The sequence below is a fragment of the Buceros rhinoceros genome, unplaced genomic scaffold (assembly GCF_000710305.1).
Source record: "Buceros rhinoceros silvestris isolate BGI_N320 unplaced genomic scaffold, ASM71030v1 scaffold5095, whole genome shotgun sequence".
NCBI lineage: Eukaryota > Metazoa > Chordata > Aves > Bucerotiformes > Bucerotidae > Buceros > Buceros rhinoceros.
In genome coordinates, this window is record NW_010412165.1 from 10,865 (window position 1) to 27,332 (window position 16,468).

The following is a 16,468-nucleotide window of genomic DNA, read 5'->3' on the forward strand; positions in this document are numbered from 1 at the left end:
GCTGTAACTAAATGAAAGGAATCCACCAGGAAGGAAGTGGTCACCTCAGTCAGAAGGAAAACTGGGATAACGGCAGGTCAGCTAACTTCGTTAGAAATAAGAACAATAACTTTCAGCATTTATTTGCATTATACCTGTGAATAAACTGCGATGATGACTAAAAATAAAATGAAGATTCATTAACCACTTCAGACCACTCTGAAACACCAAGTGCAGTCGCCTGAAGTGGCGCTGACCACACAGAGCCATAAAACTGCCTGAAAATCATGCCCTGTTAAAAGCGCTCGCACTGGCACACAGCTCTGCACGCAAGAGCGGGCGCCCGCACAGAGACAGCAACCTTGTGCCACCTGCCTCAGGGTGCATCACTCCTGCTGCCAGGAAACTCGGCTGCAAAGAGAAACAGAAACCATCTTCTGCTATTTTCATCTGAAGGTTTGGCAGCAAGTTTTCATGGTTCGTCCCGTTATTGTCTAAATTCCCTAAAGCAGGACGTACGCTTATTGCATCTCCCTCCTCATCTCCGCTGACGACTAAAATCTCTGTATACAAAAACTAGTGGATTACTCTGGTGCTAAGTGATGAATCTGAACCCTCAGAGTGGCTGAAGTCGCAGATGTGGGATCACAGCTTCCATGCAGGGTCCAGAAGAACAAGGCAGAGAGTTTAGAAACGAGTTTTGAATGCGCAGTTTCACACGGAAGAATAGGGGAAAGGCTACAGATAAGTTCAGGACTTACCACTTCCTCTTGCTTAAATAAGTTCCAAACTTCACACACAAACTGCTATCAGAAGACACTGCTCTGACAAAACGCTACGACATTTTTTCTGCACTATCAGGCCCGTGGTTAGCAGCTATTTTGAGTCTCCTTTGCCTCTGAAGCTGTTGGACACAGACATCCGGCAAGCAAGGAGTGGAGACATTTCCCTTTGCCTTAGTATCCTGGTACTAACGAGTCTTCACAAGGTATCAGCGAGAATGCGCCACTTAATATGTACAATTTATAAGCAGAGCAACACAAATGTTACTTCTTAACAAACACATCACAAACTGTGGCCTAGAATTGTGCATCGACCGGACCAAAATGTTACTAGATCAGTAAAAACATTCCCGGGTTTTTAGTCACAGAAATTTGTGTTACCCAGCGTTCAAGTGCTTTCGGAAATCCTCTTCCTCCTCTTCATCTTCCGATGCTGTCGCCAACTCGTTTGCTTTTTCTACAGCCATTTCACTCAGTCGCTGAGCTAAATTGAGTCTTCGAGAGCGAGAAGCGTACTTGATAGCTAAATTCACCACGTGTTGTGTCATGAGGTCAGCAAGTTCCACACAACGGAATTCACGCTCCAGTTTACAAGAAAGCTGAAAGAAAAGAAGCCTTGAGAGCTCCACGCTTCACTCTTAGGCAGCTCTCTCAAGACTCTAGGACCAGAATATTATAGTTTTGGTGGAGTGAATGAATAGAGACAAACCACCAACAATCACGAGCTCCATAGCAAAGACAAATCCCCTTTGCCCCCTACTTCTTTCTCCCACCCTCATACTGATGAGTAATAGTGATATTAACCGCAGTCCACCTCTTCCCACAGTCTTGAACTCTCTGGATTGCCAGACTTCTGGTAAGAGGAGTCATATCAAAACTTACACCAAACACCACATACTCAAAATAAAATCTTAAGGGTTTCTTCTATGTTTTATTTGTTTGTACTTACAGCAAACAGCTTCATTAGAAGTTCTTGCTGCTCTTTGACTGCCTGGCTTTGAGCGTTTTCATCAAACTCATAGCCATTCTTTGATAGGTAATCCAGGTGGTTGTGAAATACAACAGAACGCCAGTACTGCTCCTGAAAAAGGGAGGAAGACCATGCTAGAGGTCAGGGAAGATAAACCAGCCCACGACATAATGCCTAACAATTTACAACAGATTTGACCAACTTGTTCTTAACGTGAGGAGTAGACAATTCTCTTTCAAAGCCAATGACTACTGAGGAAAAGACGGACCATACTAACAACAACCTGTACACAAACTGATCCAAGCTGTCACCAGATATGTTAAATTCCATTTATATTACCGGCTTTCAGCAAGACGAGACCTACATGTACACCAGGAGCTACCAGGACAGACAATTCCAGCACGAGCTGATTATTTTATCTTATAACTTCCGTCCCACAGCAGATTGGAAGTATTCCAGAATAACTCCATAACTGGAGGAGTTATCTGTGAGACAGGCACACAGAAAACAGAACTCGTTGCTCTTCAGGGAAATTCTCGTATGGCTATTACAGAATAATTACAAACAAAATAATTCTAAACTTATTCAAAGCCAGTAGGTTTTCAGCAGATGTCCTGGAAGAATCTGCTTCTTTAGCTACGCAGAAGTATGTATTCCCTCAAGGTAAATTACCAGCTCCTGGTGTTTTCCTTCTGTTAGCTGTGGGGGTGGGGGGATGGAAGACATACTCCATCAGATAAAGAACAAGAAGATTTGGACCAAATGAAGGAGAATTCATTAAAAGTGACCAAGTGTTTATTACTGAAACTTTTTCTCTACACTTCTGTTGAAGAGAATAAATTTTGAACAGCATTTAACTGCCTCTGAGGTTGAGGTTAGAATTTTATGTTCATTTCTACTTTGTGCGGTACAGCTGAACCCCACAATTTTCAAGACTGAAATATTTAAACATATACTAAAAAATTGAAGAATACAGCCACTCTTTTTGTTGTCCACTGGTACAGCTTGCTTCAACCAGCCTCTACCTTAAGAAAATAAGTCAAGGCAGAAGGCCTGTGTTTGCAGGGAGAGTATACGAATTTGGGTACTTAGTACATCTTTCAGAAAACATCTTCCAGAAACTGTGTTCTGCCTAAAATATTAAAAACCGGACGCCTTCAAGGGAGGGTCTCACTCTGCTTCCCAAAATCCGGTGTTACTAGAACATTAACCACTACCTACTAAAAAAATAAAAGAGAGGGTGATAAAGCCTTCACTGGTCAGAAATAGATTGTGGGTAAATACAACATTCCATCGGCTCCAGCAGCTTTATCTTGCATCCTTCTAGAAAGAGTTCTGAACCAAACCGAACCAGAAAAGCTGTGCAGAGCACAACAAATTCCTCCTCAGCCCATGTCTTACTCAAGAGTTTGTACTACCCTCCTTCACAGCAGAGATGATTAAAGGAATCTTGGATAATCCCGACTACGGGGACATCTGAGACTGCCGGCTGTGGACTCAACACCATTCCATACCTCCATCTGTCCCTTCTCTGTGGCAACTTGACAATAAGGAAGTTTAAAAGACAGTATTGCTACAGCAGGTCGTGGGAGCGTAGGAGGGAACCGGGCTCCTTTACAGGGAATACACCTGTGCAGGGGAAACAAAACACACACACAACCCTCAACACCTTCAGTCACCAGTGCTTCCACACCTAAATCAGTTTCCGAAGAAGAAAGGTACTTTAAGAGAGTTTGTTCCTTAAAAAGTAGTGACTAAATTACTGAGTTAGATGCAGCCATATGTAAGATTGCATTACAAAGGGTTATTTTTACACTGCTACCACCAGAAAAGTTTTAAACCAGCAAAGCAGATGCTGCTTGCGTTCTCACTAGAAACTCCTAACAGACACAGATCCCTGTTCCACACAATGCACGATTTAACAGCTCTAACAAAATGTAAATGCAATTTATTCGAATCAGAAGCTACTGAACAACCGAAGGCCACTGGAACAAGAGCAGCCACGTCTACTATTCATTCTGATGAGGGGTTTCGGGCTTCATGAGGAGCGTGCTGTGTTCAGACACACACACAGGGGGACAAAAAAGGGGAGAAGAAAAAAACCAGAGAAGGATGATAAGCATGGTCTAAAAGTGTAGGCTTATTGTTTCATTATATTTAAATTAGTACTTTCCAGTAACAGCGATGGGGGAAGAGCTGTATTTCCAGCAGCGCTGACAAAAGTGTCTGGTTTTAAAAGCTATGTTTCAGACTGGAGAAAAAAAAAAGGACAGGAAGCATTAGTGTTCTGGCTATCTGTGTAATTAAGGCATATGGTGCTTCTACAAGCACCCTCCCCCCGTCTTATCTTTAACATGCGAGTGGCTTTGAATACAATGTTCTCTGCAGCTCAGAGAGCAGCATTCTCTTTCTCGGGGCAGGAAAAGCATCACTGTGACAGGCTCGCAGTCGACCGTCCCATCGGTGTGATGCGTCCTGCACACGCGTTTTTGGTGTATTTAGTGGATGCCAACATTAACGACTGGATGAAGAAACAGAGTGAACTGACATTTACCAGTGCTACCAAATTATTTCCCTTATTACAAAAAGAATGGGGGATTACAAAAAATGTCATGTAAATTTAAATAAAATGCAGTCACCCACCAACCTCTACAATTGTGTGTGACCAGCAAAGAAAGAGCCTAAATTTCATTCAAATACGTGAGCTGATGGCTTCTGCCCCAGCAGGAAAAGGACACAGATCATGGAATAAAGAGGACTACGAACAAAGCTTGGCAACAAATGCCCAGGGTGTGTGTTACAACGGAAAGAGACAGTTACTTAGACATCACCAGTATCACATTTTATAAAGACATAGCTAACTCTCAGCTAAATATTTCAGCAATTTTATACACAAATTTGTTCTTCCACAGTTTCAATATTAATATAGTATCAGACTATTAATATAGTAACAGATAGTTCTGATTTAGCGATGCCTAATGATGAACATTAGTTAAGGGATTTGGATTCTTCCCAAAGGACTAAAAAGGGAAAACGTAGAAAAAAGAAAAAAACCCCAAACATAGAACAAATCCTCAAAACCCATGAACAGCAGATTCCTACCAGCAACCATAACCTTTCAGAAGGTTCCTCTAGCAAAACGCAACCTTACGAGTGTGTCTGCACCAGAGAGGTGTGATAGACAATCAAGTGCACACGCCTGTCAGCCAAGGCAAGATGCCACAGTTCATCAGCTGAAAATTCTAACTCTAATGAGTTTATTCAAAACCAATTTAGTAAGGAAACCTCCGTGCAGAACCACCTCGCGTCCCAGATCCTTTGCTGTGCATATTGACGAGCCACCTGTTCTAGTAGGTGTTTCCTGCTCCTCACAGTCAGAAGTGCTCTGTTGGTCAAACCCACCACAAACAAAGCGTTTCCCCGTGAAACACCTGACCTGAGCTGCTGGGGACGCTCATGGACCTGACCTGAGCTGCTGGGGACGCTCATGGACGCCAACCACCCAGTAATGATCGGCTTTTCCTTTGCAGTGCTCCCTCGTGTTACACACTGGAATCCAAGTATTCCCAAGGCCTCGGTTCAACATCCGCACGATTCCCTCGGAATCCACGTAACAAGGGGTACCTGTTTGTCACAAATGAAAACAATTAATTTGCAATTACAGCACGAGTAAGTTTGAACTGGCGGATGCTGTTGGGAATTACGTATCTCAAACAGGACAGCCTCTCTTCCAGTACAGCCTAGCTGGGAAAAACTGGTTTCCTGAGGAAGATGCGCCACCTTCTGACAGTCAGCACTACTGCTAGTCAACTGGCAAGTTCAGATTTAAAACAGTTTATGGAGAAATCAGTCTCTTTGGGTAGATTCCCAAAGAAAAACTGATATTTTACTATCCTTTTTTCTGGTTATTGTAAAAACTCCTCCCAAGCGACCAACTTTTGGGGAGGAGAAGGAGGTTTGCAGGGCAATCAATCAGGAAAACAAGTTCTGACAACATTCAAGCATCCTCTATTCATAGTGGAAAACATGTTGAAGATTTCTGATAAACATATTAAAAGAACAGAAAAATAGAATTTTGTTTAGCATGGAGGAGATTGGAAAAAAGTCTAGGGCCCAAGATCACCATTACAAAAAGGGCACTGATCAGCCAAACTCTCCTCCAGCATTCCCCCAGCAGTGTCTAGATTTCTCAGCATCACTCGTGCGGGTGTTTCGTACCTTCTGCGGAGAATCCAACCCATGTCAAATAGGATTTCCTTGTGAGAGAAAGGGGGTCTCCGTGCAGAACTTGTTTTTTCTTTTTTCCTAGCTCCATCAGCTGTACTGCGAGGCACTGGTCCCCGTCAAACCCAGTACCTAGGAAGAAGGTGTTCAATGACTATGTTAGAAAACAAAAGAATTGTCTTGTCTCTGGGCTAAATTTAAGTTTTGAACCAAAAGCTAATTCCAGGGCAGGTCTGATAGCGACATTCAGGGATAAACAAGCGACTATTTGTCATTCTGGACGTTCAAAGCAGGTGTAACAACTGCTTCCTTCATTTCCCACAGTAATTAATTCTGGCATATCTGAAACCCAAGTTTCATCTATTAATGTCACTGTTAGGAAGTTGTCCCCTTCCCACAGCTTAATCCAGGCATCGTAACACGCAGTGTAGGCTTTGCAGTCAGAGATCGGCGGGTTCTGACAGTAAAAGCATCATTAGGAAAGATAAGAATCACCCAGAAGAGAAGAAAACACTTCAGGTGATCAGTACAAATTAACCAGGGTTTGAAGGCAGTAACAGAGGATTGAAAACAAAACCCAGGCTCAAAAAAGACAGAAAGGGGAAAACTACCTCTGTGATAAATAACCATCAGCTGCTCTCTGTGTCCTGCCATAGACACCACTGGACCTGGAAGGCTGAAGATCTCTTTCTGAACTCCTCCAACTGTAAACACCCGAACTAGCAAGGCGCTGGTGGCACAAGCCGCCCAGCCCTGCCCTAGACAGATGGCCTCAATGTCTTCATCCTTCGGCATGTCGACCGTCCACTCCTTGTTTGCATCCCATGAGCTAAAATGGATGCAGTGGAGCTTGCTAAAGCAGAGACAAAGAACAACAGTCAAACATCTCAACAGAAAGAAAAATACAAAGCAATATATTACATTTTTATCAGAACCTGGACTCTGGGATGGTCATACAAAGGAACTACAGATTACAAGTAGACCCTTGCAAGGGTGTTATTCTTATTCAGCAACTGAAGAACCAGCTCAGCCTCCAGCAGTGTAGATTTAGAGTCTCTAAACCCCAAGGGGAGATTTTTTGGATGGAAAAAAGATTGACATTTTCAGAGTCAGACAATCAATACACACAAAAATACTTTCAAAGGTAAAGGGTGTTTTTCAACTTATCGCAATGCCACATGGGTGAAAAGAAGAAGAAATTTCTTTCTCTGAGCTATTTCCACAGAAACCAGCAATAAAATGTCATTGCTGTTGTTCTTAAATGCAACAACAGGGTCCAGCTGGCCCAGCTGCTGAAATCTTTCTATGGTTTTCCTAAATTTGTGTTCTTCTTGCGTAGAATTCTTTGGTATCTCCAAAAATGTCTCCTTAGCAACAGTGTGAAAAGAACAGCACAGCCCTTATGATTTATCTTCAGTCTGAGGAGACTGAAAAACTATCGTTGATGTTTACAATTTCCTTTGAGCTGGCAATGCATGAAGTTTCTAGTGTATGCCTTTGAAGAAGGGATTAAAAAACAATTCCTCAGGAAACAAATTGCATCTTTTAATATTTCTGAAGTCTTCCAGCGGGTGGATGTGAAAAACCTCCTCGAAAGTGGCCCCATAAATAAAAAACACAATCGAAAGCCAAAAATCTCAAAGAAGTGAGAGAAGCTGAAATTAAAAGCCACAATCTTTGAAAGGAGTTAAGTGTAATTCCATACGCCAGGTTTTGCAGAGCAAGGCCATGACTTACCTTGCAAGTTCGTCCGTGCTCTCGCAGGCTAGTAAAATCGCTTCCGCGGAGAGGTCAGCCATCGCGTGGTTCAGGGAGTTTTGCAGGTGTGTCGCATGATGTACGGAGGTATCGTGGAATTCGACATCTATAGCATTGTCTTGCTCATCATTGTAACAGCGAATGATACCAACAGAGTTCCACACCTACCAAAAAGAACCCCAGCAAATCAAACACGCAGCCCTAAACCAGCCTGCTAGAACTTTCTCATCTGACACTATGGTAGGTGGGAGGCTGGAGGGAGACAGAAGGCTTGTGTGGCCAGGACTTCGAGTTTCTAAAACAGCTGAATTAGGCAGAAACTAGTTTTATCCCCATGGCCTAGTCATCTTTCTCCTCACAAAATTAAGCGTGAACTTGTAATGCTAATCACACACTATTTCTTTCTAACTGCAAGGCATGTATCCAGTTCCGGGTTCCCCAGTCCAAGAGACAAGGAACTACTGGAGAGAGTCCAGCAGAGGCTATGACAATGATGAGGGGACTGGAGCATCTCTCTGAGGAAAGGCTGACTGACCTGGGGCTGTCCAGCTTGGAGAAGAGCAGCTCAGAGGGGACCTCATCAATGGTTACCAGTATCTAACAGGTGGCTGTCAAGAGGCTGGGACCAGGCTCTTTTCAGTGGTGCCCAGTGAAAGGATACAGGAAATTTCTTCACTTTGAGGGTGGCAGAGCCCTGGGACAGGCTATCCGGAGACGTTGTGGAGTCTCCTGCTCTGGAGACTTTCCAAACCCACCTGAACACAACTCTGGGCAATTTGCTCTGGGTGACCCTGCTTTAGCAGGGAGGGTTGGACTGGATGATCTCCAGAGGTCCCTTCCAACCCCCACCAGCCTGTGATTCTGTGATACCACAGAAAAATCCACGATTTCTGACTAAAAAAGAATTTTGGAAAAGATTTGCCAGAACTCAGTAGCACAGGTTCAAGCTGTATAGCTTGCTTTTGTCTTAAAGCCAAGTGTTTATTTCTACATCAAAAGCTATTTTCCACTATTCAGCTTCGCCCTGTTAAGTATTCAGAGTCAAAACATCTTGAAAAACATTAGATTAAGACACAGCAAGAATTGGACAATATTCAATATTAACAAAGCGACTAGCTCTCCATAACCACCCAGAGTGATTTACCATGAAACGATGCATGAGGTGGGCGGGAGTGGAGCCAGACTGGAACGGCTTCTGCCTGGGAGTTGGCATTGGCCCATCATAGAAAGGCTGTTGTGTAGATGCTGCTGGTACAGCTGGAAAGCCACCAGTCTGATCATCGTCGTCATCTTCCTTTTCAAGAAGATTAGAACTAGCTTTTATCAGCCCAATATCTAGAAGTTTAAAAAGATAATAATATGTGTAAGATGTAATTTTAAGACAGAATATAGGTTAAAAAATTAAACCCATCAAGATTGCTCTGTAAAAACAAGGCAGAATATATCTGAGTAGAGGATGCTGAGGGATGTGCCCAATAACAGCACTGAAGAGCTCTGGAAAATTAATTCGTTCCGCACCTACTGAGTTATCATCATCATCAATTATTGCCCGTCTCAGATGGCCTGAAGTGGGCTTAAGGTCATCAGCATCATCTTCACTAGCTCCAGCCTTTGGGGAAGACTGTGGTTCAATCATATCTCCATTTAAATAGTCGTCATCGTCTCCATCAAAGAGGTCGTTGTAGTCCTTTGTCACTGTACTGGCAACCTAAAGCCACAATAACAACCATGGTAAAACTTCTTGGACATGGAATTCATTAAATGACTTCACACACGAGGGAACTTTTCAACACACAAAACAGAACATTCAACATAATTTAGCAGCCTAAACCATCATGGTAATTTCAGAAGTAGCTGGTACTGATCACCTTGTCATTTGGTTTCTTCCCATCACCGATATCTTCCAACAAGCCCAGATTTCCTTCAGTATCCGTGTAAGCGATCTGGCTGTATTTGGGGTGCCACGCCAGGCCACAAACTGAGTAATTTTTTTCATGCTTCATCCTAAGAAGAACATAGAAATAATGGATTTGCAGAAACCTCCCCAAGAGTTACTGTAAAAAGTGGTAATATTTACTAGTATTAGAAAGGGATGTTACAGTGATGTTACACACAATAAAATAATCAACAGGTCACCTGTAGAACAAGCAGCCACTATAAAAAAAATACAGGTCTTCCATTTCTGTGGAGAAAATCATTTAAGCTTTAAAAATCAAGCAGAATCACATTCTGAAAACAACAGCTTTCTGGTACATGTAGAGAAGACAGTAACCACCCAGCAGTCACACGCTCCAGAAACATTCGGTTACAAAGAGAACATTGAGCTGTTTCTCTTGAACCAAACTGGTGAGTTAATCCTCTGACTTTACCCCCCAAAAAACCTCCCATTAATTATTTACATAATCTGACTTTAATTCTTAATACAGGTGTTACAGTAACAATCAGGTTTCCTTCCCAAAATATTCAGACAGGTAAAACATCTCTTCTTCTCTACCTCTAGTTAATCATACTTCTTTTTTCCTTTTGAGGGAGAGAAGCACTTCACTAACCAAGGTGAAGTGCAATTTGTCAGTTTGTCCTCCTGGGGAGGGCTGACTGATGTACCCGTATTTCCCTCTCCCTTTAGAAAACGCATCTTACTGCCCACGATCTTGGGGTTTGGGACATGAGGAGTATTTATTTCCATCAAAATTATCCTTTAATCAACTACTAGATTAAAAAGTAAGAAATAAATCTTATTAAGGCTTCTCAAGAGGCAGAGCTCTACACTTGCACAAGTAAGTTTTAATGAAAAGAAAACAAAATTCTATTTAAAGACAAACACCTAGGGTTTTATGGAACAACGCTCTATTTATGGAATAAAGAGTAAACGACGCTATTTAATACCTCTCTGTGCACTCCCGGGTCTCCACATTCCACACCACTATACTCCCATCCACAGCCCCAGCTGCCAGATACTGCCCACAAGGAGACCAGGCCACCACATTCAAGGGCTAAGGAGAAAAGAGGGGGGAAAAAAATACCAACACATGCACAGCATTCACAGTCAGAGCTTAAAACAGATATTCTAAGATTAAAAAAAATTTGTGATCTTCAGCAAATGATATCCAGCCTCCTGTACTAGAGCTGGCTTTAGGTAGTTCCCTGCAAGAACCACTCTTTAAAGACACACACTTATTTTTTTAACGAGAATATTCATCTTCTATCATTAAACGCTGCCAAGAGGTCAAACAAAACCTGATTCTAGTCACGTAGACAGAAGCATCAATTATTTAAAAGCTCAGCACTACACAACTTTATTTATTTTGAACGTCATACAGTTCCATAAATTAAAATCCAAGCCTGTGTGTTCTGCATCTTTGTAACACCAGGAGAGTGCTCCTCTTTAACCCACAGGTTTCCTGTATAATGAGGTCAAAGGAAAGAAGGTGGCACCGTGATCAGCTGGTATCTCTGTTCCGTACAGAAGTCACACTCTTGACACTTCCCCTCAAAAGCAATTTAGAGCAATGTGTGCAAACAGATGCTCTGCAGCTGCAGCTGGTGACTCACCAGTAGACTTTAGAGCTCTACTGGGTTCCTATAAATGAAAGAGGGGAACCAGAGCCACATAAAGACACGTTTGACACTCATCTAGTACCCTGGTTTCCAACATGAAGTAACAGGATCAGAAAGAGAAATGTGAGCAGTCGTTACCAGGGTGGCTGGAAGAGATACTGTCCACACAGTAATTTCTAGCAGAATAACATTTAAGTCACAGAAGGTTTAGCCAGCACCTGGTTTAGGTACCTACCTGCGTGATGAACGTATCCGATAGATCGAACTGACCATCCCAGGTTTCTCTTCTGTACAGTTTAACAACTTTATCTACAGGAATTGCCAGCAACTGTCCAAAGGAAACGGGAATCAATTCAGAACAAGTCACCTTCCCAACAGAACGTTCACGCAGCGTCGCTCCTTTGCTCAGCAGGATTACAGTTGTGCCTGCTGCGCTATTTATTGGTTCTCTAGCAGCCCAGCAACACCAACCGAGAGAGAAGCTGAAGTCACTGGAATCACAAGGTTCTTTAATGCTTTCCACATGTGACATAGCAACCAGCACATGTGCCTGGTTCTGTTTTAACCTTCATCTTCAGTTTTCTGCCAGACAGAAATAATGACAGCTGCACCATAAGGTTAGTTCTTATTTATGAAGCACAGATATAAGCAGCTTGCTGTGCTCCGAGCACAAGGCTTACGGTCACCTTCTCCCTCCCCAAACCTCTTTTGTTCAGGTTACAATTCTCAGTTAATCGTATTTGAGTAGCTGATTCCTGAAGTAGGTCATTTCATCTTCCACAAAACTACGTAAATCTTACTGGTTATTTTTTTAGGATTTGGGTTTTTTAAAGACCTCTGTCAATTTGCTTTGTAAGAGAAGCAAGACAGCTACTTATATTTCAAATATGTGTGTCCGTCTAGAATTAGCCTAAAAATTACAAGTCTTTGTTTTAATGCAATATGGATATTCAATTTTTTTGTTCTGCAGGTGACAGCCTCTCTTCCACAGAGAAGTTACCCATAACACTACCACAGCAGCCAGGTCTTTCAAGAGCGGGCACAGGTAGACAGACACAAAGGCTAAGCCATGGAAACAAGGTTATTCAGGTTTTCTTGTGAGAAAACGCAAGGAAATACTCTTTAGATCCAGTATACAGGAATATCAATAAAGGATGAACAGGTTCTGCCACACTAAGAAGAGAAGCCGTAAAACTTCAGCTTATGTCAGCTTCTGTCAGACCTGGTGTGGCCAGCAAGACAAGAGCAACTTATTTACTTCCTTTCTTAAGCTTCAGGGTACCCTCACTCTAACCCTTAAAGATTTTTTCCAAGTATAATAATATTCCTCTTTTGAAAAGGAAGGTTTTTTTGTAAAAAGTCGACTCATTGGGATGAATATTTGAAGAAAATACAAAAGCTCTGGGAGCTATGAGGACATATTCCCAACAGTCAGCTTAAAGGTGAGATCGCAGGGCTGTCTGAAAATACTGCTAGAGAAAAGGTAAAGGACATTTACGCCTTAACCCCCGGGTTCAGTTTTGGCCCCTCAGTCCTAGAAGGACATTGAGGGGCTGGAGCGTGGCCAGAGAAGGACAACGGAGCTGGTGCAGCATCTGGAGCACAATGAGCTGAGGAGCGGCTGAGGGACCTGGGGGGGTTGAGCCTGGAGCAAAGGAGGCTCCAGGGAGACCTCATCACTTCCTACAACCCCCTGAAAGGAGGCTGGAGTGAGGGGGGAGTTGGTCTCTTCTCCCAAGGAACAAGGGACAGGACAAAAGGAAATGGCCTCAAGTTGCCAGGGGAGGTTCAGGTTGGATATTAGGAAAAATTTCTTTACAGAAAGGGTTGTCAGACATCGGAATAGGCTGCCCAGGGAGGTGGTGGAGTCCCCATCCCTGGAGGTGTTTAAAAGACTGTAGATGTGGCACTGAGGGACATGGTTTAGGGTCCCTGGCAGTGCAGGGTGAACAGTTGGATTTGATGACCTTAAAGGTCTCTTCCAACCAAAACGATTCTGTGATTCTATGTGAAGTTGATTTTTGTTATCCCACTCCGGGTATCTCACTTCGTGGTCACTGTAAGCTATCTTTTAAAAGTATCTCTAGAGTGTTCAGTTTATTTCTTGAACACTGAGACTATCCATTTCTTTTAATGTTGGCTCTTGGGGCCTCAAGCCGAGATGGAACAATTTTTTTATTGAACTATACCATCTGGATTCGTGACCCACACACAGGACTGCTGCAGCCATGCGCACACCACACACCCGACCTGCAGAGTGTATCAGCACCACGTTACTCAGAGCAGAATCAGCTTCGTTCTCCAGGTGGAAAGAAAAGGAACGACTTACTAAGGAAATATTTACAGAGCAAGATTACTGATAGGGCAGAACTTACTGAAAGTAGAGAAAGACTGAATGGTCTGACGCTCTGCTGCAAGCAGTTTGACTACTTCCCTCGTGTGCAATGTTCCTTCCTACCCAGCGTGACAGGAGTGGTTTGGGCTGACACTAGACTATCACCAAACACAGTCTGGAGCTCACATGAGAAACTATTTTCAGGTTTTTGTTTTTCCTGAAAGTGAATTTCACCCCAAATACTTTTCTTAGTCCCAGGAGCTGCAATTTGAGGTTGCTCAGGCGGAATTCTACTGTCGGACTCTCAAAGAGAAAAGGATGAAGATGTGGCTAAAACGATGTCACTTACCTTCCCACTGCCAGGTTGCCAGCCAAGCCTGCATATTGATTTAGCATTTATCACATCATTACATTTCAGCAGCAGTGGCCAGCTTGTTGTGCATGTCTGAAAACAAAATATTAAAAATTAGTTCTATAGCTCTGTGAAAATCTACTGTCTAGTACAAATTCTTAAAGGAAAAGTGTGGAAAAAAAGTAAAAGCAAAAAAAGGTACAGCATTTTTGGAACTGAAATGATCTCTTTTATCTCGTCATCTGCAGTGCTGGGTCCAGCTCCAGAGTCCTCACCACAGGAAGGACATAAGCCTGCTGGAGCAGGGCCAGAAGAGGCCCCAGGAATGATGCGAGGGTGGAACGCTCTGCTGGGAGGAGAGGGGAGAGAGCTGGGGGGGTTCAGCCTGGAGCAGAGGAGGCTGCGGGGAGACCTGAGTGCAGCCTGTCAGTGCTGCAAGGGGTGTCCGAAAGCTGGGCAGGGGCTGTTCAGCAGGGGTTGTGGGGACAGGACAAGGGGGATGGTTCCACTGCCAGAGGGAGAGTCAGAGCAGAGAGAAGGGAGAGATTGTTTGTGCTGAGGGTGGGCAGAGCCTGGCCCAGGCTGCCCCCAGAGGTGGCAGCAGCCCCATCGCTGGCCCCATGGCAGGTCAGGTTGGCCCTTGGGGCTCTGAGCCCCCTGCTCTGGGGGCAGATGTCCCTGCTCCCTGCAGGGGGCTGGGCTGGGTGAGCTTTGAAGATCTCTTCCCACCCAAACCAGTCTGTGATTCTATAATCCAAATACAATGGTACATACTGCCTTAGTAAAAAAACCCAACAAACTTGTAAATACAGACAAGAAAATGTTTCAATGACAATACAACTACTGGTTACAGAAATAAGATCTGTTAGAAATAAGATCTAGCAGAACCAATGCTATTAATCAAGAGCAGAACAAACAAGACCTCACATTTTTATGTTAGAGAAATCTGGCCCAAAAACATTTGCCAAACCCAGATCAGCGGCAGCAAGGTGGCACACATCAGCCTCAACCTCACCACTGCAGCGGGAAGAGCTGATGGCTCTTTTCCCACACTCCAGCACAGACACATACTTTATCCTGCCACAACCCCAGGACACTGTCCGCCTGGAACATGAGATTTCACTCCAGAAACATGCTTTTGTTTTAAAAAAGTAGCAATCCCCAGATGCAGGGGGTATTTTTGCAATGGTATTTACAGGAATAATTCCACGTGGATTCTTATTCCAGTCGATGGTATTTAGCCAAAATAATCCCACAGACATGTGCAGAACTGCTGAATTGAAGTGTTCACCTGAAACCCTCTTTTCAGGTTTCTTAGAGTTCAAAGGGCAGAGCCTAAACCTGAATCTCTCATTAAATCTGATTTCATACAGGCCCTGAACTATTTCAGCCAAAGCTGAGCCCACAGGCTGCATTTCCAATAAATTATGGTCTTCGAATCAGGATCTACATCCTCCTTCTGAGAAATTGTTGTGAAGTTTGTAGCAAACAGTGGTATAACAAGCCCCTTGTCAACAGCCTTAAGGCTACAAGTCCTTCCCTCACCCTGAAATTCTGAAACAGGGACTCTGCTGCCAGTTGCTGTCTCTAACCAGAAGCGTTATTTCTGAATGCGCCAAGGACAAAATACACGGTGTTGGCCAATGAAGAAAGATTGAATGAACAAAAATATCTGGGATTCCAGACAGGAAGAACAGTCTACGTTTATCCAGGCAACATTTCATCATTGGGCTTTGGAATTTCTCCCAGAAGAAGGTAACAGTATTCCGTGAAGTGCAGTCAGATTTCCGACCCCAGAAGAAAGCCCTCTTCCAGCAGGGTTATTTCTGACCAGCTCTTCTCACTATCTGTGAAACCCCAGATTTCCTGTGAAACCCTCCGTTTTGAAAGGCCTTTTACCTGATCGGCGATTTTCCAGACTCTGACAGAACCATCACAGCTGGATGACGCCTGTGGAAAAGATTTTTGTAAACAAATTAAAGACATAGAGAAATTAATGCTCAAAAAAATCCCCACAACCAGTGCTACAGACATGTAACATACAGGCAGTTTTAAAAAGTCTCCCTGTTTAAACCATTCTAAGACTTAAAACTTTCTCATGCCGTCATCCTGATAATTGTACTCGACGCCAAGCTACTGTGATTACAAACCCTCATACTTCAAGTGAGCTGCTTATTTGCAAAAGAGGCTCAAAATTAATAGTAAATGTCTTCAGCGAGCCATCTTTTCCCCTCTAAAATCAAATCAGCATTAGATTCCAGCAGGACACAGGCAGCAATTGAGCAGTAAAGCAAAGACTGAGTTTTCCTGGGAGCTGCGACACACTCCATCATCAGTAATGTCAGCTGAAATGAAATAGTCCCACGCACCCAGTCACTGGTTTTATTGTAAAAAGTATATATTTATTTTCTTTTCCAGGGAAAAGGAAATTCAAAGTATAAAGCAAACTAAGTATCTTACCAGGTAAACATCCCTGGGGTCAAAAGACAGGCTTAAAACAGGAGCGTCGT

The 16,468-nt window shown here is 43.3% G+C and overlaps 1 protein-coding gene across 1 annotated transcript in view; it reads right to left on the bottom strand.

Moving 5' to 3' along the window:
* The window catches only part of WDHD1 (WD repeat and HMG-box DNA binding protein 1), a 27,659-nt gene that overhangs the window by 4,506 nt on the left and 6,685 nt on the right, over window positions 1-16,468 (bottom strand). Inside the window, exons 5-19 of the mRNA XM_010136279.1 lie at window positions 16,419-16,468; window positions 15,858-15,908; window positions 13,956-14,051; window positions 11,507-11,599; window positions 10,600-10,706; window positions 9,582-9,717; window positions 9,232-9,421; window positions 8,858-9,048; window positions 7,693-7,877; window positions 6,567-6,808; window positions 5,950-6,087; window positions 5,199-5,355; window positions 3,246-3,360; window positions 1,711-1,842; window positions 1,148-1,360 (exon numbers count right to left, since the gene is read on the bottom strand). The exon at window positions 16,419-16,468 is cut by the window's right edge and continues 5 nt beyond it. Of these exons, the coding sequence (XP_010134581.1) occupies window positions 1,148-1,360; window positions 1,711-1,842; window positions 3,246-3,360; window positions 5,199-5,355; window positions 5,950-6,087; window positions 6,567-6,808; window positions 7,693-7,877; window positions 8,858-9,048; window positions 9,232-9,421; window positions 9,582-9,717; window positions 10,600-10,706; window positions 11,507-11,599; window positions 13,956-14,051; window positions 15,858-15,908; window positions 16,419-16,468 (2,096 nt within the window). The remainder of the gene's footprint in view (window positions 1-1,147; window positions 1,361-1,710; window positions 1,843-3,245; window positions 3,361-5,198; window positions 5,356-5,949; window positions 6,088-6,566; window positions 6,809-7,692; window positions 7,878-8,857; window positions 9,049-9,231; window positions 9,422-9,581; window positions 9,718-10,599; window positions 10,707-11,506; window positions 11,600-13,955; window positions 14,052-15,857; window positions 15,909-16,418) is intronic.